General features: G+C 52.3%; 1 protein-coding gene across 2 annotated transcripts in view; it reads left to right on the top strand.

Annotated features, from left to right (window-relative positions):
* The window catches only part of KCNQ1 (potassium voltage-gated channel subfamily Q member 1), a 358401-nt gene that overhangs the window by 250706 nt on the left and 80509 nt on the right, over positions 1-27186 (top strand). For both annotated transcript variants that reach the window (XM_058526148.1, XM_058526147.1), the window contains one exon: positions 21671-21746. In XM_058526148.1, coding sequence (XP_058382131.1) covers positions 21671-21746 — 76 coding nt within the window. The remainder of the gene's footprint in view (positions 1-21670; positions 21747-27186) is intronic.

The following is a 27186-nucleotide window of genomic DNA, read 5'->3' as shown; positions in this document are numbered from 1 at the left end:
GGGTGTGCATGGCAGGCTGGGCTGGAGGCAGAGGAGGCAGCCGGGCCTGGGGAGCGGCCTTCCAGACTTCAGCAGATAGGAGTGATAACGTTTGCATTTCCAAACAGTCCCTCCAGCTTGGAGCAAGCCATGTCAGAAACAGAGCTTAGTCGGCAGCTTCCCCACCCCCACAGGAGGATTCTCCAGGAAGACGGCTCAGGCTGGGGGCTGAAAACATATCTGGTCCACAGTCTGCATTAACATGCACACTTGGCCCTCGGGGCTGAGTGAGAGGCCAGCTCTTCCCTCCTGAACACCCAGCGTTGTCCTCAGCCCGGCCCACGGGAGGCCCAGCCCAGACAGGAAAGACACCCCACCCGGACCCCCAGCTCCCCGAATAAGGTGGGGATGGGCAGAGTCTCCTCGTGTCCCCAGATCAGGGTAGAAGGAGAAGAAAGTGCCCCTACCCCACGGCTCACCCTGGCAGGGCCCAGGCAGCTGTTCCCCATGTGGATCCCAGGGATATACCTGCCTGGCTTATCCAGGGAGAGGGGTTGTGCGTGTGTTGGAGGAACATAGTAGGAGGGGAACAGAGCTGAAGGCAGTCATGGGGCTACATGGCTTTGGGCCCCCCCAGACACCTCCCCCAGGCGGGCCCTCAGTATCCTGGAGGGAATGCCCTGCACGACCCTCTCTCCAGTTGAGTTGGGGGCCAGGCTAAGAGCTGGCCTGGGTCCCGGGTGGGACCAGCCTGACAATGAAAGGCAGTCAGGGGTCCGGGCCCAGCTCCGAACTAGAGCTATGGGAGCCCCCAGGCACCCTGGAATGTGGGTCTCTGACCCCTCCTCCCCTAGCTGTAGCTGGGGAAACTGAGGCCCAGCGAGTGCAGATGAGGCCTCAGAGGCCGCCCAGGGCCCACTGAGGGCCCTGACTGCCCACACCAGGCCTGGCTCGGGCACAGCACACAGGGCCCGGCTGGCTCCTGCTGCTGTTTCTGAGTCATCAGGGGACCCAGGCTGTCCCTCCCTCTCTGGGCCTCAGGGTCATCTGTCATGTGAAAGAAGGAGACATGGGAGGCCTTGCTCACCTGCGCTGTGAGCTGCAGGTTGTGATCTGAACAGGTGAGCGGTGCCCCGGTGGGCCAGGGTCCCCACCTCTTGTCTGGTGGCTGGGTGTGCGGGGGCACCCACCCGGGAGCGCTCACCTCTCCTCTTTGCAGTCGTCACCTTGTCCTTGAGTTAAACTGTGGGGGGAGGCGCCAGCTCTCAGCCCTCTGTGCTGCCTGAGTCCGATATGAGCTATTTGTGAGGGGAGGGGTGGCAAGGCCTCCAGAGCAAGGGGAGGGGGTGCGGGCCGTGCCGAGTAAGTCTCTGCTGCCACTCTTGGGGTCAAAAGCAGCCTGATGGCCCCTCAGTTGATGTGAGTGGGGTTCTGCGAGGAAGGAGGCTCAGTGCCTGCTGGATGTCACCAAGATCTCCAGCTCATCTCCTTCACCCCTGATTTGGGGGCCTGCTCCCTCAGCACCCCTGCAGGAAGGATGGGTGGAGGCCACGATTTGTGGGGGCTGCTGGCTCTATAATGGCAAAACTGCCCCGAAACTCAGCCTGAAGCCCCAGGGGCTCCAGGTTCAAGAAAGGAGAGACCTAGAGAGTGAGGACGAGCTTGAGCGGGCCCAGCCGGGGACAGGCGAAGACAAGGATGGGAGGCACCTGGAGGCGGGGCCCCCAGAAATCAGCTCTGTGTCTTCCAGCCCGGGTCCGGGTCCGGGATGGGAGTCTGCAGGCGGGGCCCTGCCTCCCCGAGCTGTGTAAGCGGGGCCGGTTGCTCTCCTCCCGGGTCTCAGCTTCCTTATCTGTGCAGCGGGGATCACAGAGCAGTTAAAACATGCGTGTGAAGACACAGGCCCGGCTGGTTGTGCAAGTGGAATGAGAGGAGGGAACAGTGGTGAGGCCAGGCCCCCGCCCGAGGTCTGGTGGGTCCAGAGTCCAGGTCGGTGTGAGAGCAGCCAGAGGCAGGGTCTCTGGGGAAGTTGAGGCACGCCATGTGTTCTGGGGAAGATGGGGCTCTGGGCCCAGGAGCCGTGGTCACAGGAGATTGGGGGGCAGCCGTTGGGCTTGAGGGTGTCCTGGCAGGTTAGCGGTGGGGAACAGTGGGATACTCAACACAGGGTCCCAGATGCTGGTGCAGGAATCCCACCATCAGTGCCCCGTGAGAGCCCCCCATGAGCTTTATGTCACGGTGAGGAAGGGCATCAGTGCCTTTGTACGTCCCACACAACCTCAGGGGATGACTTGCCAGCTCTGTCCCTGAGAGCAGAAAGGAAGGGCCCCGGGGGCAGGGTGGGGCCCTCCACCCCTGCAGGGGTCTGCTCAGCCCTCCTAAGGTGCCCCAGGGAGCCTGGCAGAATCCCTGGCTCCTGACCCCAGGGGTCACCCAGCCCCAAATCCCTGCTTCCTACTCAAGCCTGCGTGGAATTGCACTGGTTTTAATTCTAAGTCTTTCCCCCTCCTGCCCGAGTGGCAGCAGAGGTGCTGCCAGGGGACCTGGGTTGGTTGGTAATTCACAAGGCTTTTGGAAGGAAATGCTCACAAATTGCTTTTCTAGACGAAAATCAATAAGAAGCCCATGTAATTCTTCTTGGACATTAGGGGTTTTCGCTCTCTTGTTTTAATCAACAAGTTCCCAATAAGTCATTTCAGGGAGACCATTACTGATGGCTCATAATCTCCCGGGGCTCCGAGCGAAATGGGACCCCCTGGCTCTTTCGCTGAAAACACTTTTCTTGTTTTCTTTCTCTGGCGCACTGGAAGGAGGCCAACTCGCCAGTTCCATTAACTTAATGAGGGCTGACAGCCTGCAACAAACGTCCTCATAATCTCCCCAGGATTTAAACGGGGTCCTCCCCAGCCGCCTGCTCACATCCCAACCTCGCCAGCTCTTTCCCTCCGTCTGCTCGCCCAGCCCCTCCTGGGGACAAAGCTGGGACAAAGATGCGTTTCTTTGCTGGCTCGTCAGTAGCTCTGCCCGGGCAGCCTCAGGCTTGGGGGCCGTCCGCCCAATTTGGAGCACCCCAGCCTGGGAGCTCGAGGGCTACTCTCCCCACACCGCAGAGGGGCCAGAGCCCGGCCACGGTGATTTCTCAAGAGCTCGTAATCTCCAAAGCTCGAGCTGCACAGCTGTGGCAGCTCTCCCGGGCTCTGCGTCCGTCCGAGGCCACGTCCTTGTTATGAGGAAACCTCAGACCTCATCCGCACCATCCTTTGTGGGCTCTCTCGCTCCTGAGGCCTCCAAAGCCCAAGGAATTTGCTGGAACCAGCCGAGGCCCAGCTTGGGAATCGGTTTGGGGTTTTCTCACGGTCTTGTCCAAGGCCCTATCTCCGGCCACCCCCGACCCCCAGGTTCACAGGAGGAAATAGACACCGACACTTGGGAGACAACCCGGGTCAAGGGGCAGGGGTCTCCATGGGCAAAGGGAGGATTGAGCCAAATGTCCCAAGTGGGCAGCAGTTGCACATCCCACTCCCAAGAAACCCTATCCCTGATGTAAGGACTTGAGTCTCGCCTGTTGTCTTGGGGGCAGTGGGGGAGGGCCTGAGAACACAGGTTCCGGAACTGTCTTCCAGGGTCACAGCTGGGTCAGCCCCTTCCCGGCGTCCATCTGCCCTCGTTCTGCCCCTTGCACACCTCACAGGCCATTGCACTGAGAACGCGGCTCTTCTGGCAACCCTCAGCCGGGGTGACCAGCAGGTTTTAAGTAAAATCCGTCCCTATGTGCTGTACCCTGCGTAGGTGAGCGGGAGCACGGATCTGGTGAGGTGGGCAAGAGAGAGGTCACACCCCCGGGGCCTGCCGCCTGCCCTGCAGACCAGAGCTCTCACAGTGCCCGCAGCAGAGCCAGAAGAGGAAATGACCCTCAGGAGACTTCCCGCAAGGCCGGCGCAATCGCTGCTGGGTGCAGTTGCGGTCATCGTCATTTCTGTAGTCATTTTTGAAGCTGCGTGGTGATCTTTTCAGGTGGGGACTGTGGACAGTGCTGCCCACTTCCCTGGCCTCCGCCTCTCTGTCCCCTCCTGCCCTCACTCGGGCCACCAGCTACCCTGGCCTTCTTTCTCTTCCTTCTTCCCTCCCCAGGCCTCACACGTGCCATCCTCCTTGCTGACCGCCAACTCCCACCTCCTTCCCATCTCCACTTAACTTCTCTTCCCCGGGGAAGGCTTCCTGTTCCCCGAGATGGTGTCAGGCTCCTCAGACAGGCACTGTCCCCCATACCCTGTAGTCCTTTACAGTGCTCCCCAAAACTGTCATTAGGAGATTCTTAGTGGAAGGGATGGGTGAGTGTTCCCCTCGCCGGCCAGACCAGCAGCTCGCCCACCACTGTCTTCCCTGACCCTATCCAGGATTAGTGATTGGGGTGGTGTTTTCTGGAGCCTGGGCCACTCCTAACTGTCTCGGGGTCTCTGCATTTTGGCTTTTCCATCCCTATGGCTTGTCTGGCAAAGATGGCCTGGACCAGGCCTGGGGGCAGGGCTGTTCTGGGTCAGTTGTCCCTAGCGTGGTCACTCTCTTGCCCAGCTGGTTTCAGCTCCGCAGGAAGTTGACTTGGGTTGACTTGAACTGTGCTGAATTGAATGCAGTTGAGTTGCCTGAGTTAAGTTTACTTAATTGAGGTCGTCTGTGCCAAGCTGAGTGCGTTAAATGGAGGTGATACAAACCAAACTGAACTGAGTTGACTTGGTGAGTTGAATTGCGTTATTTTTGCTGAATCCTTTTTGGTAACCTGTCCCAAGGTCCTCTAAGAATTTCACTGCCAACCAGGGAGGTCTGGTCTGGCTGATCCAGGCTTGGGGACCAGCACGGGATTGCTCTGACTGATGGATCATTGATATGAAAACAGTCTTACAAATCTTGTAAGAACCTCACGTGTTTAGTGTTCCATGTGTGTGACCACTTAGGGGGAAGGGAAGGTGCGCCGACTCAAGACCCGCCTAAAGCTCCCATTTTATTTTGTTTGGACCGGGTCGTGAAGGGCCAATGTCATCAGGCAGGCAACAGGGAGACTTGGCAGGATTTGAGGCGGGGGTGGGGTAGGTGGGAGCGGTGATCACAAGATCTGTGATTTGTCCCTTGGATTGGAAAGCCCCCTCTGGCAGCCACACTGTGGGGGTGGGTTGGAAGGGGGGAGTTAGGAGGCTTCCGTACCTGCCCAGGGAGGGAGGGAGGGCAGGAGAGAGGAAGGCCAACCACGTCGCACTCCTGAGGCAGGCTGCCCAGGGAGCTGAACCACCCTGAGGAAAGGGTCCTTCCCCAAAGAAGCACGTGCCCTGGGCAGAGCTGGGAGTGCTGGGGGCGTCCCAAAAACTGCTTTCCCCTCTCCGTCCCCTCCCCTTCCCAGCCTGCCCTGTCTCCCCAGAGAAGCATCTGGCACCCTCATGAGCCTTCCCCAGCAGCCCCTGAAATCAAGAGTGATCTGGGAGGATCAGCCACGCCTTTAAAAGTGCACACCTCAGTGGTTTTAGTGTATTCACTGAGTTGCACAACCCTAACCACTACCTAATTTTAGAACATTTTCCGTTACCCCCAAAAGCAACCCTGCACTCATTAGCAGTTACTCCCCTTCCCCACTGCCTCCCTACCCCCCCCACCCCAGCCCTAGGCAAACACTAATCTATTCTCCTTGTCTGTGGATTTGCCTCTTCAGATCATTTCACATAAATGGAATCCTACACTACGTGGCCTTCTGTGTCTGGCTTCTTGCACTGAGCATCATGTTTTCAAGTTTCCCCCGTGCTGTGGCGTGAATCAGTACTTTATTCCTTTTTATGACTGACTAACATTCTGTTGAATGGATGTGCCACATTTTGTGTCTCTGTTCGTCGGCTGATGAACGTTTGTGTTGTTTCTACCTTCAGACCATTGCAAACAAAGCTGCTGTGAGCAATCATATGCAAGTTCGTATGTGGACATAGGTGTTCACGTCTCCTGGGCACAGAACTAGAATTTCCAGTCGGTTGGAATGTGTGAGGGGGAAGGTCCCGACTGCCTTTGGTCCCCATTCCTGATTCGACTTGAGTTTCTAAGGGCCACCAGCCCAGCTCAGGCCAAGCCCTGTCTTGGGGCTTCCTCCACCCGTGGAGAGGGGAGGAGAGACTTCAAGACTTCCCACCCCGGCCCATGGGAGCTCTGGGGGCTCTCGGGCCAAGGGTCATCATCTGCTCCAGCCTCCAAGCTCCGCCTCTGAGCCCACACCTGGACATGGGGAATGGCATGGGCCACACAGCCTCAGCCCTAGCGTTGACCGTGAATTACGAGTGACAGTCATTTGATTATGGTCGGCATTCACTGCTCCAGGGTGCCATGACAGCAGGGAAGCCAGGCCGTGGAGGGAATGTGGCTGCATGTGAATGGGGTGTGCGCTCTGGCCAGAAAAGGAGGTGAGGGAGGACTGCAGCCTGCTCAGGGGCCCCTTGGCATGGCAGGGGTTTGTGGACACGGAGGCCGTGGTGGGGGGCAAGCTACAGAGAGAGCCGCAGCAGCCAGCCCCCATGTCGCCTGGACTGGGCCCTGTCCACCAGCAGTTCCGGTCTGGCCCGCCCCTGGAGGTAGCCACAGCTGGCGGGCTGTGGAGCCACTCTAGGCACAGCTCGGGGTCAGCAGAAGACAGGCACGGTGGCAGGGCTGCCCCTTGCTCCACCTGTCCTGGGAGTACAGTGGCTTCTCAGGCCCAGGCATGACCAGGCCCAGGGGACTTCATAGCCCGTCCTGAGCTGCTTTTTCCAGAAGCTGGTGGGCTGTGCAGGCAGGTAGCCAGGTTTGAAAGATCAGGATTGCACAAACCTTGCCCTGCAGGGTGCTATTTCTGTCTGAAGAAGTCACCTGACTCGACCACAGACTCTTTCCCTTTCGCATACCCAGAGCTGAGGCCAGAGCTGCCCAGGAGGATGGGTCAAGGGTGGTGGGGGGAAGACTGTGGGGCAGTGAGCCCTCAGGCAGCCCAGGCAGGCAGGATGTGGACACAGAGCCCAGCCTGGGCTGGGGGAGGCCTGGGCACCCGCCCACTCCACAGACGGGAACCCGAGCCAGGGCAGGAGTGTGACCTGGCTGTCACGTGGACAGAGCTCACACAGCAGTCCTGCCCTCAGTCAGCCGGAGGCTGGGGCACAAGGCTCCACTTCCCCGGGACTGAGCAGGGGACACCTTGCCTTCCTGTCAGAGCCAACATGGGGCAGTGAACACACATCACCAGACAATTACTGATAAATGAGGCAGGTGGTCTCAGAGCTTGAACTGAGGGGTCCCCACCTCCCAGACCCCTTGGGACTCTGAAGGGAAGGTGACAGCAGCCTGCTGCCTCTGCACACCCTGCCTAAACCCCTTCCTTCAGAGAGTCCTAAAAGAGAGAGTCCCCAAAGTCAGCCACTTTCAGGGGCAGGAGAGCGAGGGCTCTGGGAGAGCAGAAGGCTGGTTAATGGAGATGTTCCTGCAATCCTGGTGAGGCTTCCTGGGCGTGGGCCTTCAGGGACAAAGTTGGCACAGGGGCTGGTCCTCTGTGACTTCAGCTGGGCCTCAGGTACATCTCAGACAAGGGCAACGCTCTGCTCTATTTCAGTCATTTCTGCTCAATTATTACTTCTTCCCTTCTGCTTGCTTTGGATTTAATTTGGTCTTATTTTTCTGGTTTCTTAAGATAGAAACTTAGGTCATTGATTTGAGACCTTTCTTTTATTTTAATATAATTACTGAATGCTATAAATTTCCCTCTGAGCACTGCTTTGGCTGCATCTCTCAAATTTTGATATATTATGTTTTGATTTTTCATTCAATTTAAGATGTTTGCATAAAATTGGAATGATCTGAAAAGTTTGTTAGAATTTGGGATAAAGACATCTGGGCCTGGTATTTTCTTGTGGAAAGATTTTTAACCACGACTTCGATACCTTCAATAGTTGTAGGCTTATTCAAAAATTTTATTCCATTTTGAGTCAGTTCTAGTGAGTTAGATTTTTTTTCCTAAGAATATGCCTATTTCTGCCTAGGTTTTCCAAAGTTTTTGGCATATAGTTGTTGAGAATATTCTTTTATCTTTTTAATCCCTATTTGTAGTATTTTCTTATATGATATTTTAATCTTTATTTTATCTTCTCTCTTCTGAATCAGTCTTGCCAGAGCTTTGTCTATTTTGTTTGTTTTTTAAAAGAACCAAATTTTTGCTTTATTTAGACATTTTAAAGACTTACATAAAGGGAAAGATACACCATATCATATCATATCATATCATAGATAAGGCACTTAATATTATAAAGATGTCAATTCATTTTTTCCTGCTTGATTCACAGATTCAGTATCATGCCAATAAAAACTACAACGGGTTTTTTTCATGAAACTTAATATGATGCTTCTAAAACTTCTGTGGATAATAAAGAGCCAAGAATAACCTTCTTAAGAAGGTCAAGGAAAGGCCTTTCCTTCCAGATATCGGACTTGGTATGAGGCTAGAGCAATTAGGATGCTGCAGGGATTGGCAATTAGCCCAGTGGAGTAGAACAGAAGGCCCAGAAAAGACCCGCACAAGTGTGAGACTTTGGTGTGAGACTGAGATGGTGTTGCAGACCACCGGAATAGGTGATTATCCACAAAAAAATACATATACAAAAATTGACTCCCGGTGGGCCTAGGAATTAAATGTCAAATACAAACCTAACAACTCTTAGAAAATATGGGTTAGTTGGTATCTTTCAAACCTGAGTGTAGGGAAATATTTCTTATACAAGACACAAAAGCATTGACTATGAAAGAAAAAATAGTGATAAATTTGTTTATATAAAATAATAACTCTTGTTCATCAAAAGGCACCCCAAAGAAAGAAAATTTGCAAACTGGGATTTGCGTTAGTTTTCTATCGTTGCTATGACAAATCACCTCAAACCTGGTGGCTTGAGACTACACATGTTTATTATCTTCCGTTTCTGTAGGTTAGAAGTCTGACACAGTCTGACTGGTCTGAAAGGTGTTGCAGGGCTGGCTCCTTCCAAAGGCCCAAGGAGGGAATCTTGCTTTGCCTTTTCCTGCATCCCTTGGCTTGTGGCCCCTTCCTCCATCTTTAAAGCCATCACATTGCCACTCTCTGGTCTTTTTTCCACAGTCATGGCTCTAACCGCAGCTGGGAAAGGATCTCCACTTTTAAGGACTCTAGCGTCTAGTTGGGCCCTTTGGGATAGTCCAGGATAATCTCCCCATCTCAGGGGGCATAACCTTAATCACATTGACAAAGCCCCTTTTGCTGTGTGAGGTCACATGTTCACAGGTTCTGGGGATTAGGACATCTTTGAGGGAGCCTTTTCCTGCCTACCACAGGAGTGGGTGTTCCCAATACGTGAATTGACAAAGATATTGGTAGATGATAACTAGATAGATAGATAGATAGATAGGGAGATAGATAGGGAGATAGATAGGGAGATAGAGCGATAGATAGATATAAATTATATAGACAATTTATCAATAAGTACACAAATAAGAGAACAGAAAAATGACCCAGATACGTCCTCAGCCTTTCGCAGCAGAGGAAGCACACGTGGCCAGTGGGTGTGAGAAGGCACCGTTTATACTCATTTCATTGGCAGAAATCATGAAGTCTGATCATTGGGGGTGCACACACGGATATGGGGCCCAGAGTCTCTCCTGCACTGCCAGTGGGAGTGCACAGTGGGGCCACCACTTTGAAGGACACTGCAGGATCACCTGCAAGGTTCAGATTCACATGCCAATGACCCAGCAGTGGCGTTCTTGGGTGTACACCCAGGGAACACTCTCATCCATGCCCAATCTGAGAAGGTAGCCCGGAGTGCATGTCACAGCGCTCTTCACAAGCCAAAAGCCTGGTCACCAGCCGCGCACCCATTGCAGGAGGAGAGCGAATGAGCTTGGAATGTCTACACAAAGGGGCATTTTCCACCAATTAAAACAAATGAACCAGAGTAACACCCAACCATGCGGGCAGGTCTTGGCATCATGATATCAAGGAAAAGCATGATACATTTTTATAGAGTTTAAATCACCAAAATAAAAAATACATGCCTTTTGGGGGATACATATAGATTCGATAAAATTATATAAATAGGAAAGCAAGCTGTGAGGGGCAGGGACTTGGATGGTCACCCGGCGGCAGGGAGGCTGGGTGGTCGAGTGCGGGCTACCAGGTCCAGCTTTTATATTGAGCAGTGGGTTCCTGGGGGTTCTCTACCTTATTGAAAAACAATTACAACTAATTATACAAAAAGGTATCAAAAAATTCAGCACCACAACCAAGTGAGGTTTATTCCAGATAAACCAGGCTGGTTCAATATTCAAAAATCAATTAACGTAATCCAACACATCAACAGGCTAAAGAGGAAGAATCACACGGTCCTATCAGGTGATGCAGGAAAAGCATCGGACAAAAGCCAGCATCCATCCAGTCCTTCTCTTTGTAGGGGTCGGGGCTTCTCCTTTCTCAGGGCACTGAGAGCAGGGGATGTGCAGCTCCCTAGTCATGCCCAGATCTGCCAAAAGCACCTTGTTCTTTTGTCTTCCATGCAGGGAGTGGACAGTCACTGGGGTCTGGCCTGCCAGGCACCAGGGCCTTGGGTGAGCCCACAGGAGGCTCTGACCAGGGCAGGCCTGGCTGCTGGGTGAGCAGGAAGGCCACCTGGGGCTGGCCAGCCAGGTCCCGCCAGCTTCACGTGCCCCCCCCAGTGGCCTGCCCTCACTCAGGGAGCCAAGGAGGGCACCCAGGCACATTCTGGGAGCAGACTCGGGTAGGGGGTGCCTGTGCCTCCTGGAGGCCCGTGACAGGCATGTGAGTGTGCGTGTGCCCACGTGTGTGTTTGTGCACCTGGGTGACCATGATGCCATGAGACAAGCAAGAGCCAAGTCGTCTCCAGCATTTGTGGTGGTCCCTTCCCCTGCAGACCGCGGAGTCGTTTGCATCCAGCAGGGAGGAAGGCAGGCAGGGCTGTCACCAGCACAGTGGCCAGCCCACACCAGGCCTGAGCAGAGCTTTCAGTCAGCCTGGCCTGGGCTACCTGATTGCAAAGGCCACGATTCTGCTCTGCAGAGCTGGCAGAGATGAGGGCGGCGGCAGCTTCTGGAGGCCGCTGGAGCGGTCACTGGGTGTGGTCCTTGGTTTGAGCGAAGCTGCATCTGAGAAGCCCTGAGCATTCTCACTGGGCCTGGGGCCGCATCCAGGCCTCAGCCACGGCCCATAAGGGGCCCTTCATGGTGAGGCCAGTGGAACCCCCACCCCTTCGCCTGCTCCCACACCATCAGGGACATGAGGCCAGGGCAATAGCCCCTCCCATGGCTCAGGCCTGGGGTGGGGGCTCGGGAGCCTCCCCAAGCCTGCTTAGCCCCCACCTCCAAGCCTGTGTGTGTGTCTGGGATTGTGTGAGTGTATTTATGAGCGTGGGTGTGTGTACGCGTGTACTGGTGTGTGTGAGTGGGGAGTGCACATTGAGAGTTTGTATGTGCGAGCGTGTGTGTGTCCTGATGTGTGTGAGTTACGACCCTCCGCCCGTGTAGAAGTGTACTTTTAATACCTGGCACCTTGGCACTAGAATCTAAGCAGAAGCCAGAGCTGGCCCTGCATCCCCCTCTCCCTGTCCCCCTGCCCCTGGGCTCACTCCTGCTGTCCTGGGGGCACCTACGGTGCCTCAGGCAGAGACTGGGGCTACGAGCTGGGGAAGGCTGGGGTGTCAGGCCAGCCGTCTGTATCTGGGCCGAATCGCAGCCCAGCCTCTGGCCAGGACCGCACAAGAGCCAATGTCACCTGTAGATCAGTGGCCACACTGTACCCGGGAGTAGCCGACTGCTGGCAGCACCTCCCTCTGGCCTCGCCCATCCCCACCCAGGCTGCCCACACTCTGGAAGGAGAGCCGCATGCCCGGGTCCTGAGGGTCCCACAGAGCTGCCCGCCCCCATCCTGTTTCTGCTGTGCTGTCAGCACCACCGAGGAGGAGACACGGCCCACTGACCTGGTGCCCTTGTTCTCTGGTCCCACATGCCCAGTCTGCCGCCTTCCCTCCATCTGCCGGCTGGAGAGCCTGGCTCCCTGCAGCCCTCTGGCCTGAACTTAGATGCTTTGGGTGGGCCTGAGCATGGCCCCTGCACTCTGTGGGGGTTGGAAGACATTAGAGGTGGAAGAGAAGGAGGGAAGAAGGCCCCGCATGCGTCTCAGCCAGCCCCAGTCTTCACATAGGCCCTGAACTATTCCAGGAAAATGGCCCGTCCTTCTCCAGTGCCTCCAGGAAGGTTCATCAACCTCATCTGTGAGTCTCCCCATCCTCCCTGTTGGAATGAGGCCTTCTAGTGCCCTGTATTGCCCTAGATATGAGAACTGGAGCCATCTGCGGGCCTGGCTGACAGCTAGGGGCTAGCTGGGCCTGGCAGCCGTGACTTCAGAGCCCCATAGCCCTCACCTGGGTATCCTCTCCTGCCTATGGGCATGAGAACTGCCTGGACATTACTGGGGCTCCTTTCCCAGCTGGAGCCCATGGTGGCACAAAGAGTCCTTCCTTAGTGACATGTGCCTTGGTCATCTCCAGGCATCCACCCCCCAGGCGCTTACAGGACAGCCCAGGAGTCCAGGTGGCCAGGGTGGGGTTCTGCGTGTCTGGCAGGGTCCAGGAATGAGTGAGCACTGGGGAGAGGGCCACTGCTGGGCTCAGAGTGTGGGCGGACGGCCTTCGTTGAGTGCCTGGGCATGCAGGTCGGAGCAGAGGCGTGCACAGGTGTGTGGGGTAAGCACTGTGCAGACAGCTCAGGTGTCACCAGGCCCGTGCTGCACGCAGAGGGCACCAGGCGCCCACGCGAGTGGACGTGCTGAGGAGCAGATGTGGGGAAACAGGCCTGAATCCCTTCAGCAGATGGGCCCCCACCGTCCAGTGGCTTAGTGGATCTTGTTCTTTCATACATTCCGTGTTCAAAAGTGGCCAACTCCGAGCTAAAGAGAAACCACCTCTCTCTGAGAATTTTAAAAGCTGCTCATCTTGAAAGCCTTTAAGAAAAAAACCAACTGTGGTATGATTTATTTATTGTAAAGTGCACAAATTTTAAATAAACAGATCAGCTTATTTTTACATACGTATATACTACATAAAAACAGCCAGATCAAGACATAGAACATTTCCATCACACCAGAAGTTTCCTCCCACCCTTCCCCAGGGAAGCCTGTCACCCCCCCAGAGGGAACCACTTCTCTGATTTCTCTTGCCATGGATCAGTTTTGCCTGTTCTTGAGCCTGCGTGGACTCATACATATGTGCACCTTTGTTGCTGGCTTCTTGCAGGCAACAGAACAATTTTGAGATTCATCCGTATCGTTGCACGGATCGTTAGTTTGTTCTCTCCCGTTGCTGTATAGTATTCTGTTGTGTGGATTTCAACAGCATGTTCTTTTACATTGCTGTATGATGTTCCATTGTAGGAATACACCATTCTCTGCTTATCCCTGCTCCTGTAGTTAGATGTGTGTCACTTTGAGTTTTATTTCTTTTGAATAAAACTGCTATAGACACTCTGATAGATGTCTTTTGGTGGACGCGTGTGTGAATTTCTCCAGCGTATGTATCTGGAAGTAGAAATGCTAGGTCATGATGTGAGCCCGTGGCTACTGCCAAACAGCTTTCCAGAGTGGTTGAACCAACCTCCATTCCCACCAGTAGGGCACAGGAGACTGTCGCTCCACACTGTTGCCAACACTTAATGTTGTCGGTCTTTTTAATTTGGGCCATTTTGGTAAGTGTGTACAGGTCCCTCCTTTTGGTTTCAATCTGCATTTCTCGAGTGAGTAATGGTGTTGAGTACCATTTTCATGTGCTTATTTGGACATCCTGGTGACGCGCCTGTTCATATCTTTTGTCTGGTTTTTAAAATCATTCATCTTTTCCTTATAGACATAGGAGTTCTTGATATATTCCAGATACAAATCCTTTACCAGAAAATATCCTTTCCCAGACTGTAGAGTGTCTATTCATTCTCTTAATGATGTCTTTTGTTGTATAGAAGTTCTTAATTTTAAGGAAGTCCAATTTGTCAAATATTTTCCTCTTATAGTTAGTACTGTTTGTGTTCTGTTAAATCTTGGCCTCTCCCAAGGTCATGAAGATATTCTGCTGTTCTCTTCTCCAGGTTTGATCATCTCTGCCTTTGTATTTGAGTTCTGAGATAACTTGAATTAATTTTGTGACTGATGTGTAGCAGGGATCGTGGTTCATATTTTTTCATATGGATATCCAAATTGTTCCAGTACTGTTTATTGAAAAGAACGGCCTTCCCCCGCTTGATTGAAACAGCACCTTGGTGATAAACCAAGTGACCACATATGTGTTTTCATGCTTCCGGACGCTCTGTTCTGTCCCACTGATCTATCCGTCTATCTAATCTGATACTGCTGTGTTAACAATGTTTCTGTATTAACTGTATCTGTACTGTCTTAACAATGTAACCTAATACTACACTTCTCTAATACACTGTATCCATCACTGCAGCTTTGCAATGCCTCTTGAACTCGGGTAGTGTAAGTCCTCCAACTTTTTGGTTCTTGAATATTGTCTTGTCTTTTCTTGGCCCTTTGCTTATTCATAAATATTTTGAATCAGCTTGAAATTTTCCAAAAACAAAAATAAAACGGTAAAACCACTCAGATACTGATTGGAATCACATTTAATCCAGACCTCAAAATTAGTGTCTTACAAATGCTGAGTCTTCCAATTCATGAACATCAATTAATTTAGGGCTCCTTTCATGTCTCTCACTAATGTTTAGTACTTTTCTGTGTGAAGGTCTTGCTCATCTTCAGTAAGTTAATTTTGAGGTGTTTTGTGGTTTTTGATGCTGTTGTAATTGGTATCTTTTTGTATCATTTTCTAGCTGTTACTAGCATATAGAAATACAAGTGATTTTTGTATATCATCTTTAAAACCAGCATTCTTGCTGAAGGCGTTTAGCAATAGAATAGTTTATCTGGAGGTTCTTAAGGATTTTTTTTTTTTTGTGAGGAAGATCAGCCCTGAGCTAACATCTGATGCCAATCCTCCTCTTTTTTGCTGAGGAAGATTGGCCCTGGGCTAATATCCGTGCCCATCTTCCTCTACTTTTTATATGGGATGCTGCCACAGCGTGGCTTGACGAGCGGTGCGTCGGTGCGTGCCCCGGATCCGACCTGCAAACCCCGGGCCGTGCGTGCTTAACCGCTGCACCACTGGGCTGGCCCCCTTGTAAGGATTTTTTTTACATCTATGATTATGTCATTTGCAAATAATGACAGTTTTGCCTCTTCCTGTCCAATCCCTTTAACTTTTACTTCCCTTTTCTTACCGCAATGCACAGGCTGAGACTTTGGGGACAGTGTCAAATAGAGATGGTGACGGTGGACATCCTTGTCTGGCTACCTGTCTAAGGAGGAAGGTGTATAATATTTCAAGTATGACGTTTGCTTGGAGTTTGGTTTCTGTTATTTTTATGTTTGTTTCCTGCATAATGGAGTTTCCGTCTATTTCTAGGTCTCTAAGAGTTGTGTTTTTAATTATGAATCGGTCTTGAGTTTTATCAAATGTTTTTCTGCATCTTTTGAGTTGATTATATGTTTTTTCTTTCTTTTTCTGTTGATGTGGTGAATTATGTTGATTGATTTTCAGATGTTAAACTAACCTTGCGTAACTGGATTACACTACACTCGATCATATGTCTTTATATATGGCTTTGGGTTCAGTTTGTTGGTATTGTGGGTAGGATGTTTGCATCTATGTTCCTAAGAGAGATTGGCCTGTGAATTTTCTTTCTTGAAATAGGTTATGAAGGTTATGTTGACTCATAAAAAATCCTCTAAAAAGATTTGTATAAAGTCGATATTATTTCTTCCTTAAATGTTTAGAAGAATCTACTGGGGAAGTCATCTAGAGTTAAAGGGTTTTTGTGGGAAGAGTGTTAAAATTTCAAATTTAATTTATTTAATTAATTTTGGACAACTTGGATTTTTTTGTCTTCTTGTATCTGCTTTTATATATTATGTTTTTTTAAAGAATTGATCTATTTTATCTAAACTATCAAAATTACTTTTGTACATAGTATCCTCTGAATAGAATATTTAATGTCTCTACGTCTATAATGATGTTCAATTTCTAATTCTTGACATTGGTAATTTGTGTCCCTCCCCTCTAGTCAAGCTTGCTAAATGTTTACTTTTTTTTTTTTTTGGTGAGGAAGATTCACCCTGAGCCGACATCTGCTGCCAATCTTCCTCTTTTTGTATGTGAGCTGCTGCCACAGCATGGCCACTGACAGACGAGTGGTATAGGTCCGCGCCCCGGAACTGGGCCCAGGCCGCCAAAGCAGAGCCCGCTGAACTTAACCACAAGGCTGCTGGGGCTGACCCGAAAAAGTTTATCAATTTTGTTAGTCTCTTCAGAGAATCAAATTTTGGCTTTGTTGGTTTTCCTTAATGTAATGTTCAGTTTTTATTTCACTGAGTTGTACTTTTGTCGTCTCTTTCCATCTACTATATTCGGGTTTAATCTGCTATTGCTTTAACTTGTTGAGACAGATTTCAGCCTCTCCTCTTCTCTAATATATACATTTAAGATCACAAATTTTGCTCTAAGTACTTGTTTCGTGGTACCTCAAGCACTTACTTAGCTGTAAGTTTTGATATGTGACATTATTATTATTCAATTAAAATATTTTCCAATTCTTATTATATTTCTTCTTTGACTCTTGAGCTATTTAGATTAATTTCCAAAACATTTAGGGGTTTTCTAGTTATCTTTTTCTTATTGATTTCTTGCTTAATTTCACTGTGGTCAGAGAACATACGTGTATGATTTAATTTCTTTGAAATTTGTTGGAACTTGCTTTTAAAGCCCTGCCTATGGTCTTTTCTGGTAAATGTACCATGTGCACTTGGAAAGCTTATTCAGAGTTATTGATAGCAGTGTTCTATAAATGTTGATTAGGTCAAGTTGCAACTCATATTGTTCAAATTTGTCTCTCTACTGATGTTTTGACAGCTTTTCTATCGGTTACCCACAGAGGTATATTCAAATCTCCCACCATGATTGTGGATTTTCTCTTTTACCTTTTAGTTCTGCCAGTTTTTGCTTTTTATGTTTTAAGATTATATTTGTAGGTGCATACAGATTTGGAATTGATATCTTCCTACTAAATTTTGACCAGTTTTTAAATTATGAAATATCCCTCTTTATCTCTAGTAATACTTAAAGTCTACTCTGTCTGCTATTAGTTTACCTGTACTAGCTTTCTTTGGCTACATCATGATATATCCCTTAGTTACTGTCAGCCTTTCTATATTGTTATATATATATATATATATTTTTTTGTGTGTGTGTGTGTGAGGAAGATCGGCCCTGAGCTAACATCTGCCAATCCTCCTCTTTTTGCTGAGGAAGACTGGCCCTGGGCTAACATCCATGCCCATCTTCCTCCCCTTTTTATGGGACGCCGCCACAGCATGGCTTGACAAGTGGTACATCAACGTACACCCAGGACGCCGGGCTGCCGCAGTGGAGTGCGTGCACTTAACTGCTTGCACCACTGGGCCAGCCCCCCTATATTGTTATATTTTAAAGTAGATTTATAAGCAGCATCAAGCTGTTTTTTTAATCCTGTCTGACAATCTTGGTCTTTTAATTGGAATATTTAGACCCTTTGCAGTGCACGCCATCTCCTTTCTTGCTTCTCTTGGATTAATCAAATATTGTTACTAATTAAATTTTATCCTGTGTTAGCATGTTATTTCTATTCTTTTATTATTCTGTCAGTGGTTGCCTAGCGATTACAGCACACGTCCTTAACTCGGTGTAGTCCACCTCAGGTTAGCACCCTCACCGTTTCCCTGACAACACACGGTGCTTATAACTGTGCAACTCCATTGATGCCCTCCACCTTTTATGCTATTTTTATCATGCGTTTTAGCTACAGGTATACCTAAAACCTCATGAAACATCATCAGTATCATTTCAGTCAATACTAGTTTCAAACTTTTCAAATATCTGTTCTTTTCTGGGTTCTTAATTCCTTCCTGTATCTCCCTGTGTCCTCCTAGGATCATTTCTCTCTGCCCCTGAGTTGTTCTTTCAATGCAGATCTCCTGGCAGAGAATTCTCTTGGCTTTGGTTTCACTCTTTTTTTTTTTTTTTTTTTGCTGAGGAAGATTAGCCCTGAGCTAACATCTGTGCCAATCCTCCTCCACTTTATATGTGGGTCACTGCCACAGCATGGCTGATGAGTGGTGTAGGTCCACGCCTGGGTTCTGAAGCTGTGAACCTGGGCCGCCAAAGTGGAGTGCACTGAACCCAACCACTACCCCACGGGTCCAGCCCCTCCTTTTTTTTAATTATGGTAAAATATACATAACATAACATGTACCACCTTAATCATTTTTAAGTATGTAGTTCAGTGGCATTAGGTACATTCACATTGTTGGGCAACCGTCACCTCCCTCCATCTCCAGACCTTTTTCATCTTCTCAAACTGAGACTCTGTCCCCATTAAACAATAGTGAGTCCTCATCCCCTGCCCCCAGCCCCTGGCACCCACCCTTCTACTCTCTGTCTCTCTGAATTTGATGACTCTGGTGCTTCATGTGAGTGGAATCATGCAGTATTTGTCCTTTTGTGTCTGGCTTATTTCACTTTCACCTCCATTTTTAAGGATGTATTTGATGAGTATAGAATGCTGAGTTGTTAGTAATTTTCCTTGAGATGATGTCATCTGGCTTTCATCCTTTCTGTTGATAAGCCAGCCATCAGGTTAATGTGACATCATCCCCTCCCTCCTTCACTGCTTCTGTGACATTCTCTGTGCCTTTGGTCTTCATCAGTGTTCTTCTGATGGGTCTGGTGTACATTGTATCTCTCCAACATGGGTCCAAACAGCTGCTTGAGTCTGTGACCTGATGTCTTCCATCATTTTTGGAAAATTCTCAGCCACTGAGTGTTGTTTTTAATCTCTATTTTGTTCTCTATTTTGTCTCCTCTCATTCTGAGATTTCACATGTATTAGAACTTTAACCATCTCGCATCTTACATTTTTTTCTTTATGTTTAATTGTACTTTCTCTCCATACTCCAACTGGCTCTTTTTTCCCAGTTCACAAGTATTCTTTTCTTCTATGTCTCCTCTGCTATTAAATTCACCTATTGCATTCTTAATTTCCGTTATTGTCCTTTCTGTTCTAGAATTTCCATTTTATTATTTTTAACAGATTTTATTTCTCTAGTGAAATTCTCCATCTTTTCATCTGTTTCCTTGAACCTATTTAATATGGTTATGTTAAAGTCTTCACCTAAAAACTCAAAAGCAAACCACAATCATCTATCTGCTCAGGAATCTGTGGGTCAGCATTTGGGGCTGCTCCTCTGGGTCATCTCACTTGGGTTCATCCAAGTGGCAGCTTCATGGTGACTGGGTGGTCTCAGCCAGCTTCACATGTCTGGAGCTGTCTGGAGCTATCAGCCCCGGTGCCTCAGCTCTCCTCCATGTGACTGTTCTAGCAGCCCGGCTCAGCCCGTGTCTACACAGCAGCAGCATTCTAAGAGGGTGAGAGTTGAAGCTACAAGGAAACTTGAAGCCACAGCTCGGAACATGCAGTCCACTTCCACCATGGTAGCAATAGACTCTACCTTTTGATGGGGGAAATTGCAAAGGATTTGTACCCATCTGTATCCACCACAGTCTGCCCACCTGCTATTAATTTTCACATTCCCCTCAATGCAAAATTCACTCACCTCTCCAAGACACCTCAAAGTCTCATCCAATTAGAGACAGCATCATGCTCAAAGTTCAATATCTTATGACCTGCCTCTTTTTCCAGCCACTGTTCAATGCCTGGTCCCAAGCCCAGCACCATGTGTTTTAGGATTTTGATCTGACAGTACCCCACTGTTGAGTCCTAATTTCTCTGTCTGTAATCTATTGCTGCATAGCAAACCACACCTAAATTTAGTGGCTCCACACCACAACTCATTTCCTTGCTCAGAATTCTGTGGGTCAGTGATTAGGTCTCAGCTCAGCAGGAAGGCTGTTGTGCTGGCTTTGTGTGGGGCAACTCGTGCAGCCACACTCACCTGGTGGCTGATCAGGGCTGGATGGTGGAAGATGGCCTCACTCACGTCTGCTGCCTGGTGCCGGCTGTTGGATAGGATGCCTCCATTCTCCTCCATGTGGCCTCTCCAGCCGGCCAGCTCTGGCTGGTTCGTGTGGCCACATTCCAAGAGCATATGAGTGACACACAATGTGACTTCCCCAGTATTCTTTCTGTCACAGGAAGTGTCAAGGTCAGCCCAAATTCAAGTAGTGGGAAAACCAACTATCTCTTGGTGGAGGAGCTATAAGCACTTAAGGCATTGAATCTACCACATCTGTAGGTCTGTTTCTATGGTCTATCTTTCCTCTTGGTTTTCAGTCTTTTGACTACATAAAAAAAAAGTAGAGTCTCGACGATATTGTCTCCCTACTCTGGCATACAAAAGGTGCAGAGCAGAGCACCTTGCTCCAGGTGGGGGTTGAGATAATTTGAGGCCACAGAGGTCTCAACTGAAAGCTTGGGGTGTTTACTGGGGCCCCACCTCCTTGGTAGATTCTGAACCCCAATTGTCCTCTCCCCAGTGAGTCTGTGGAGTCCTCTGCTTAGATTCTAGCCCTCCTAGGGGCTACTTTTTGCTCAGTTACTCAGAATCTCACCCCATGCCTGTACAGCTTAATGCACAAATGCTTCAAGGGAAAATTGCCTGAAGAAGGGCTCACTTCTCTCTGGTCCCCTGTTCACCAGGATGTTGTCCCCTCAAGTCCTCAATGGACATACAAATGTTCAAGGAGGGAGATCAGCTGCATGTGTGGGCTCCCCCGGTTTGCTCTCTTCTGAACCCTTGGCCTTCAAATCTTCGTTGCTCCCCAAAGCCAGCACACAGCTGGGTGGGGGTGCTTCCTCTGGTTGTTACGGGTGCTCTCGGCAGAAAGTTTAGTCCGATGCGAGCTTTGTAGCCAAAAGCAAAAACCATGGTGTTTCCATCTGGATGTATTTCCTTCCAGTCTTATTTCTATGCACATATATTTCATCGATTGTGTTTCCTTTGTTGATGATATTTCTAGAAGGATCTATGTCGCTAGAAGGAACTTTAGAGGGGAGACAATGCAGTCCCCTTAACAGAGTGGCTCAGTCGTAACTGTCTCTAGCTAACTTGTCCTGCAGACCCTACATTTTCCAAGTGTGTGTCTGTGAGTGGGGCCACAGAACATTCCAGCTGAAAGGGGCCTTAGGGGTCATCTGTTTGTATCCCCTCCCTATTATACTGAGGAGGACGCTGAAGGCTCAGGGATAGATAGAAGCTTCTGTGACTCTACCATGAGTTAGGGGAATAGCTATTGCAAACCCAGGACCCAGACTTCCATCCCACTTCTGAGCGACAAGCGAAATAAAGGCCCCTCTGGGAACACCCCGCCCATTAAAAGCCTTCTGCCCTGGCCTCTCCTCCTCCCTCTACCAGGACATGGCCTTGAAGGTCTCTGTCCCATGGGTTGAAACTTTTCCTTGTTTCTGGAAGGGCCCAGCCCACGTGCAGCAGGGGGCACCTGGGGAGACACCGGGCACAGGATGACTGTCGCAGGGTGCCCACTCACGGCCTCCTCTCCGTTCTCCACTGCAGGTTGCGGGAGCACCATCGGGCCACCATCAAGGTCATCCGGCGCATGCAGTACTTTGTGGCCAAGAAGAAATTCCAGGTGAGTCCTGCGCTGAGCCCTCCTGCCCTTGGCCTGCTCCAGAAGCCCCTCTCCCGCCCGGGTGGAGGCGCAAGGTCTCCATCCCCTGCCACACAGGCAGGGCCATTGAAGATCTGACCCGTCACCTGGCAGACTCCCTGCAATGATTCCGTTATCCATCCCCCAGAGAGCAGGCCCCTACAGGGACCCTTCCCTGATGGGTCCTGGCCCTGAGGCCCAGCCCAGAGCCAAGGACACGTCCAGCCTTCCTCTTCCTCTGCACCCCTCCCCTGATCAACAGCAGGTGATGTGGCAGTGACTCAGAGAGAGTGCAGAGCCTGCCCTGCGTCACTTGGGCGGAAAGTGGGGTCCCTCAGACCACAGAGCCCTGTCTCACGTGGCCTCAGTGCTCTTGTCACCCCTACCCCGACACCGTGTGAGTCAGGGGAACAGAGGGGAAACCTGGCCCTCCTCCGTGCCTGGGGGTGGCCCGCCTTGACAGGGAGAGGTAGGGGCACCTTGGCTAAGTGGACCTGGAGCCCATGGCTGCCATACCCATCGGCACTGTTCCAGGGCTGGGTCTCCTACAGCAGCTGCTTGGAGCCCCCAAAGCCCAAGGCCCCAGAGAAGGCCAGTTGGTGGCAGGCTCGGCCCCCTTCCCTCTGCTGTGGGGACAGTCTGAGGGGGCGCTCCTGGAGCTGCCTTCGCTCTGAGAACACGTAGACTTAGGAAAGAGGAATTCTCTGGTGGGTGGTCATTCTTTCCAGAAGGCTTGGCCAGGTTCCCTTTAAAAAGTGAGCACCTGATGGAGCCAGGGCTGGGGGTCCCCGGGAGCTAGCAGCAGCGTCTAGATCCCCTAGGGCTCATTTTACCACATGGGTGGGGTGGGGGCGACTTGTTCACACCCCTCAGAGTGGGGAATCAGTGCCCCTGCATCGTTCTCCAGGCCACACCTTCCATGCCAGGCTGCAGGACTGACCTGGGCTCATGTACACCCCCCTCAGCAGAGCCCCCACCCAGCCGTCCACGGGGTCAGACCCCCACCCCCAGCAGCCCTGGGCCAGTTCTTCTCCTGTCTGTAATGGGAACAAGAGCCTGAGGGGTCGGCACAGGACCACGTCCACACGTGTCTCACATGGGCCTCGCCCATGGCTGCCCTTGGGCAGCAGTCACCCTGACCCTGACCACCGCTGGTCCAGGCCCAGGAGCAGCCCCTGGGCAGCGGGGCGCCTCTCCAGCCACCTGCCTCTCCTGCTACCAAGAGCAGCGTAGGGCCCCCTTGGCCGGGATGGCTTGCAGACACAGCCCCTCGGTGGCATTCTGCTGCCTGTCCGTCTGTCTGCCCGCACCCCGGAGGCAGGCCTTTCACCACCAACCTGGGGCAAATTATGCTAAGGCTCCCACCCGGGCCTGGGCCTTCCCATTGCTGAAACAAAAGAGTCTCGGTCAACGCCGTCCTCGGCCGGCACCGGGAGGTCTGCCCGGCAAGTCCTGGGTGAGATGTGATGGCCCCAGATGGAGGGCGTCTGGATTCTCTGGCCTCTCCTTCCCAGAGGGCCCCGGTGGCACTGGCGGTGCCCCGCAGAGGGGCAGTGTGTAGGGCGGGGAGCTGATGGGGCACTGGAGAGGAGGGGCTGGAGTCAGGCAGGGAGAGGGCTGCAGGAACCCCTCTCAGAGGTCAGGTCTGGGCAGGACGGTCCCCCAAGGGCCGGGATGTGTGACCTTGGCTGAGAGCAGCCTGGTGGTGACAGCTAAAGCCACATATGTCAACCTGCTGGAGCAAAGGAAGCAGTGGGGGCTCCTCCAGGACGGGGACAGTCCCCAGCCTGAGGAGCTGGGCCACAGAGGCTCCAGAGCAGGCCCCCTCAGGGCAGAGCTCGTAACCACTGCTTGAGTAGGGGTGGGGGGGGCCGTGCCAGGGTGGATGCCAGGCTTGCCTGGAGCTGCTTCCAAGGTCTGGGGGCCCCCAGCAGAGCAGGCGGAAACTTAGGGCTCCTGGCAGGCCTGGCTCAGGGGTGACACGCGCAGCTTCCAGCTCAGGACCACAGATTGTCCTTGGCAGGCGGGCGCCCACAGCGGCTGGAGCCGGCCTGAGCTCTGGTGAGCACCCGTCAGTGGAGTGCAGGCAAGAAAACAGGCTGCTGGCATCGGTGGGGGCCCTGCACTCCCTTCCAGGCTGAGGGTCCCCATTTCTGCCTCAGGACACAGGCCAGGGTCCTGCAAGTGTCCCTCAAGTCTGGAAAGCAGCCTGGACAACCCCCACCTCTCCTGCTCTCTGCCCTCCCCTGTGCACAGGACCCCCGGGGGCCCTTGAATAAACTGGATGGGGCCCTTCTGGAGGACAGAGGCTCTCGAGCAAAGCCAGGGTCTGATGCTGCCTCCCGCTTCACAGCTGGCCCTCATTGCTGGCGGCACATGGAGGGATGGGGAGCAGGAGGCCTCCTAGGAGGAGGCACCCACCAAGTAGGGGCAGTGGAGGGAGCCCCTGGAGTGAGGAGCAATGTGGGGCTCCAGGGGCGGCCCCCACCCTGGGCCCAGCTGTCGTGGATGCCTTTGCTTCCCCCGCAGCAGCCTGTCTGTCTGCCTGCCTGCACCCCCACCCCCGTCTGGCCTCAGGGGCCGCGGACGTGGCGGGTGGCCCCCCTGCCGGCCCCGCGGGCCGATAAGTGCCCGGCTGGCCGCCCCTGTGTCTAGCCAGAGGAGCCAGAGCCTCTCAGCTCTTCAAGTTTGCCTTGAACTCCCATGTCCACCGTCCGTCAGTCTGGACAGCCCAGCATTATCTCGGCTCATCTCAGGCTCCTGCTGCTGCCGCCAGAGGAAATTAGCTCTAGAGAGAAAGCCAGGATGATCTCTCCAGCCAGCCCCAGGCGGCCACTCGACAGAGGCCCCCGGGAGCACTGACCAGACCCCGGGGGAGCCATCAGCTCCAAGACAAGTCTCAGAGGCTTGGGACCCCGCTGGGCCACAGCGCCTGGGTGTCACCCCACCCCCACTCTTGCAGACGTGCACACACTCAGGCACACACACACTGTCACCCTCACATGCCTACCCACAGTTGTGGCTCACACTCTCACACCTTCCCACGGTCACATTTGTATACGTTTGTGCATGCAGAGGATCCTAACACACTTAGGTGCACACAGTGGCCCATGACCTCCCAGGCTGTCTGGGAGACCAGCACAAGGACCCCACTCCACCCTAGGCCAGACCTCTGAACCCAGCCAGTTCTCCAGCCTGCCCCAGGCCTCACCAGCCTGCCTGGAGGTGCTACCTGCCTCACAAAGCCCTTTGGTCCGCGGGAGGCTGACTGCCTCGACTTAGGGCTGCCTTTAGTGTGTGCTGAGGAACAGCTCAGACTCTGGCTCAGCCACAGCCACCAGCACAACCAGTTCTGGCTCTCCTGGCATGAGGCAGCTCAGAACTCCCTGACCTTCCTCACTCACCATCTTATTTTATCCTCACTCCCTCCCTGTCAGCCAGAGTGAGGCAGGGCTCAACATCCCCATGTTACAGAAGGGAGGAATAGGGCTCAGCATTCCCATCTTACAGAAGGGAGGAGCAGGGCTCAGCATCCTCATCTTACAGAAGAGGACAAGGTTCAGCATCCTCATTTTACAGAAGGGGGGAACAGGGCTCAGCATCCCCATCTTACAGAAGGGAGGGACAAGGCTCAGCATCCTCATTTTACAGAAGGGAGGAGCAGGGCTCAGCATCCCTGTCTTACAGAAGGGAGGGACAAGGCTCAGCATCCCCATCTTATAGAAGGGAAGGGCAGGGCTCAGCATCCCCATCTTACAGAAGGGAGGAACAGGGCTCAACATCCTCATCTTGCAGAAGGGAGGGACAAGGCTTAGCATCTCTATCTTACAGAAGGGAGGAACAGGGCTCAGCATCCCCATCTTACAGAAGGGAGGAACAGGGCTCAGCATCCCCATCTTACAGAAGGGAGGAGCAGAGCTCAGCATCCTCATCTTACGGAAGGGAGGGACAAGGCTCAGCATCCTCATCTTACAGAAGGGAGGGACAAGGCTCAGCATCTCTATCTTACGGAAGGGGGGAGCAGGGCTTAGCATCCCTATCTTGCAGAAGGGAGGGACAAGGCTCAGCATCCGCATCTTACAAAAGGGAGCAGCAGGGTTCAGTATACCCCATTTTACAGAAGTAAAAACTAAGACCTGGAGATATTAACACTGGCCTGAACCTAAGTGCCGATTTTATGACTGCCATTAAGCTGAGTGTGTGGGGAGCCAGAGGATCTGCCTAGACTCCCACTCCATGATACCATGACAGTCTAGGAATGTAGGCCACAAGGTGACATAGGTGGTCCTGGTGCCCAGCATGGCCCCCAGAAGCAGCAAGTTCTTCTGTTGGGGGCACAGTTGTGGTATGGGGAAGGCAGGCTACTTCCCAGCCCCTCCAAATCAAGGTCCTGTATTTAGGGCCCAGAGAGGGGCTGTGTGTTACCCATGAGGGCCCTGCCTGGTGGATCTTGTGGAGGGCAGGAAACCCCCAGACTTCTGGGGCCTATCCCCTGGTAGGGAGGAGGTCTCTGCCCTGCCTTGGGATTCCTGGGGCCCGGGACAATGTTAGGGAGTTACAAGAACTTTGCCAAGCTGCCAGTGTTGATGGCAGAGCCCCCAGGAATGTCAGAAGGGTATGCAGAGACCTGAGGCAGGACCCTGCCCTCGGGGGCATACAGTCTTTCTGGGGAGGCAAAGATGGCCATGCCCTCAGACTAAGGTCGCCCCAGTCTCTGGGGTGGCACCCCAAGGAGAAGTAGGCCTCAGGTGGGCAGGAAGGACATATCCCCTGGGACCCCAGGGCTGAGACCCGGCCCTGACCCTCAATGGGCATCTGCCCCTTGTCCCACCTCATCCTCTGACCTGGGCTGGCCCTACCTCCCCCCCGATCCCCGGGCTGTCTGGCATGTGTCTCAGGCCCTTTGCACTCCCCAGCAAGAGGCAGTAACCCCCGCTCATCACTCATGTGGGCTCTTCAGTGCTGGTGAGGACACTCCTGGGCCCCACCAGCCCTGTCTCTCTGAGGTCCCTACAAGAGTGGTGGTCTGTCTTCCCATGTGACTCCAGCCTGCTCGTGTGGGCGAGGAGCTTCCCAGGCCATCCAACCCCCACTCTGCCGACCTGCTGCCACCTGGGCAAGACCCTTGGTCTGCAGCTCCTGGGCACAAGGCCATAAATGCGGCTTGGGGTTTTGTGACGTCATGAGAAGCCTTGTTCTCTCTGTTGTGGTTTCTGGTGATTTCGCTTGAGCCCCGGATGCATTTAAGGGCTCAGAGCTGGCGCCAGGCCTGGGTGCCCGGGGTCGCCTACCCTGCCCGCCTGGCCCCAGGCCTGCTGCGGGAGCATCCCTCTTTCCCGGTAGCCCCAGCAGGAGGCCTGTCACCTGGGGCCACCTCGGCCCAGTACTGGGGACTGCCTGGGAAGTGTGCCTGGTGGGCCAC

This window comes from Diceros bicornis, chromosome 31 (assembly GCF_020826845.1).
Source record: "Diceros bicornis minor isolate mBicDic1 chromosome 31, mDicBic1.mat.cur, whole genome shotgun sequence".
Lineage (NCBI taxonomy): Eukaryota > Metazoa > Chordata > Mammalia > Perissodactyla > Rhinocerotidae > Diceros > Diceros bicornis.
The sequence above is the reverse complement of the archived record's forward strand: the minus strand, read 5'-3'. Positions and strand labels throughout refer to the sequence as shown.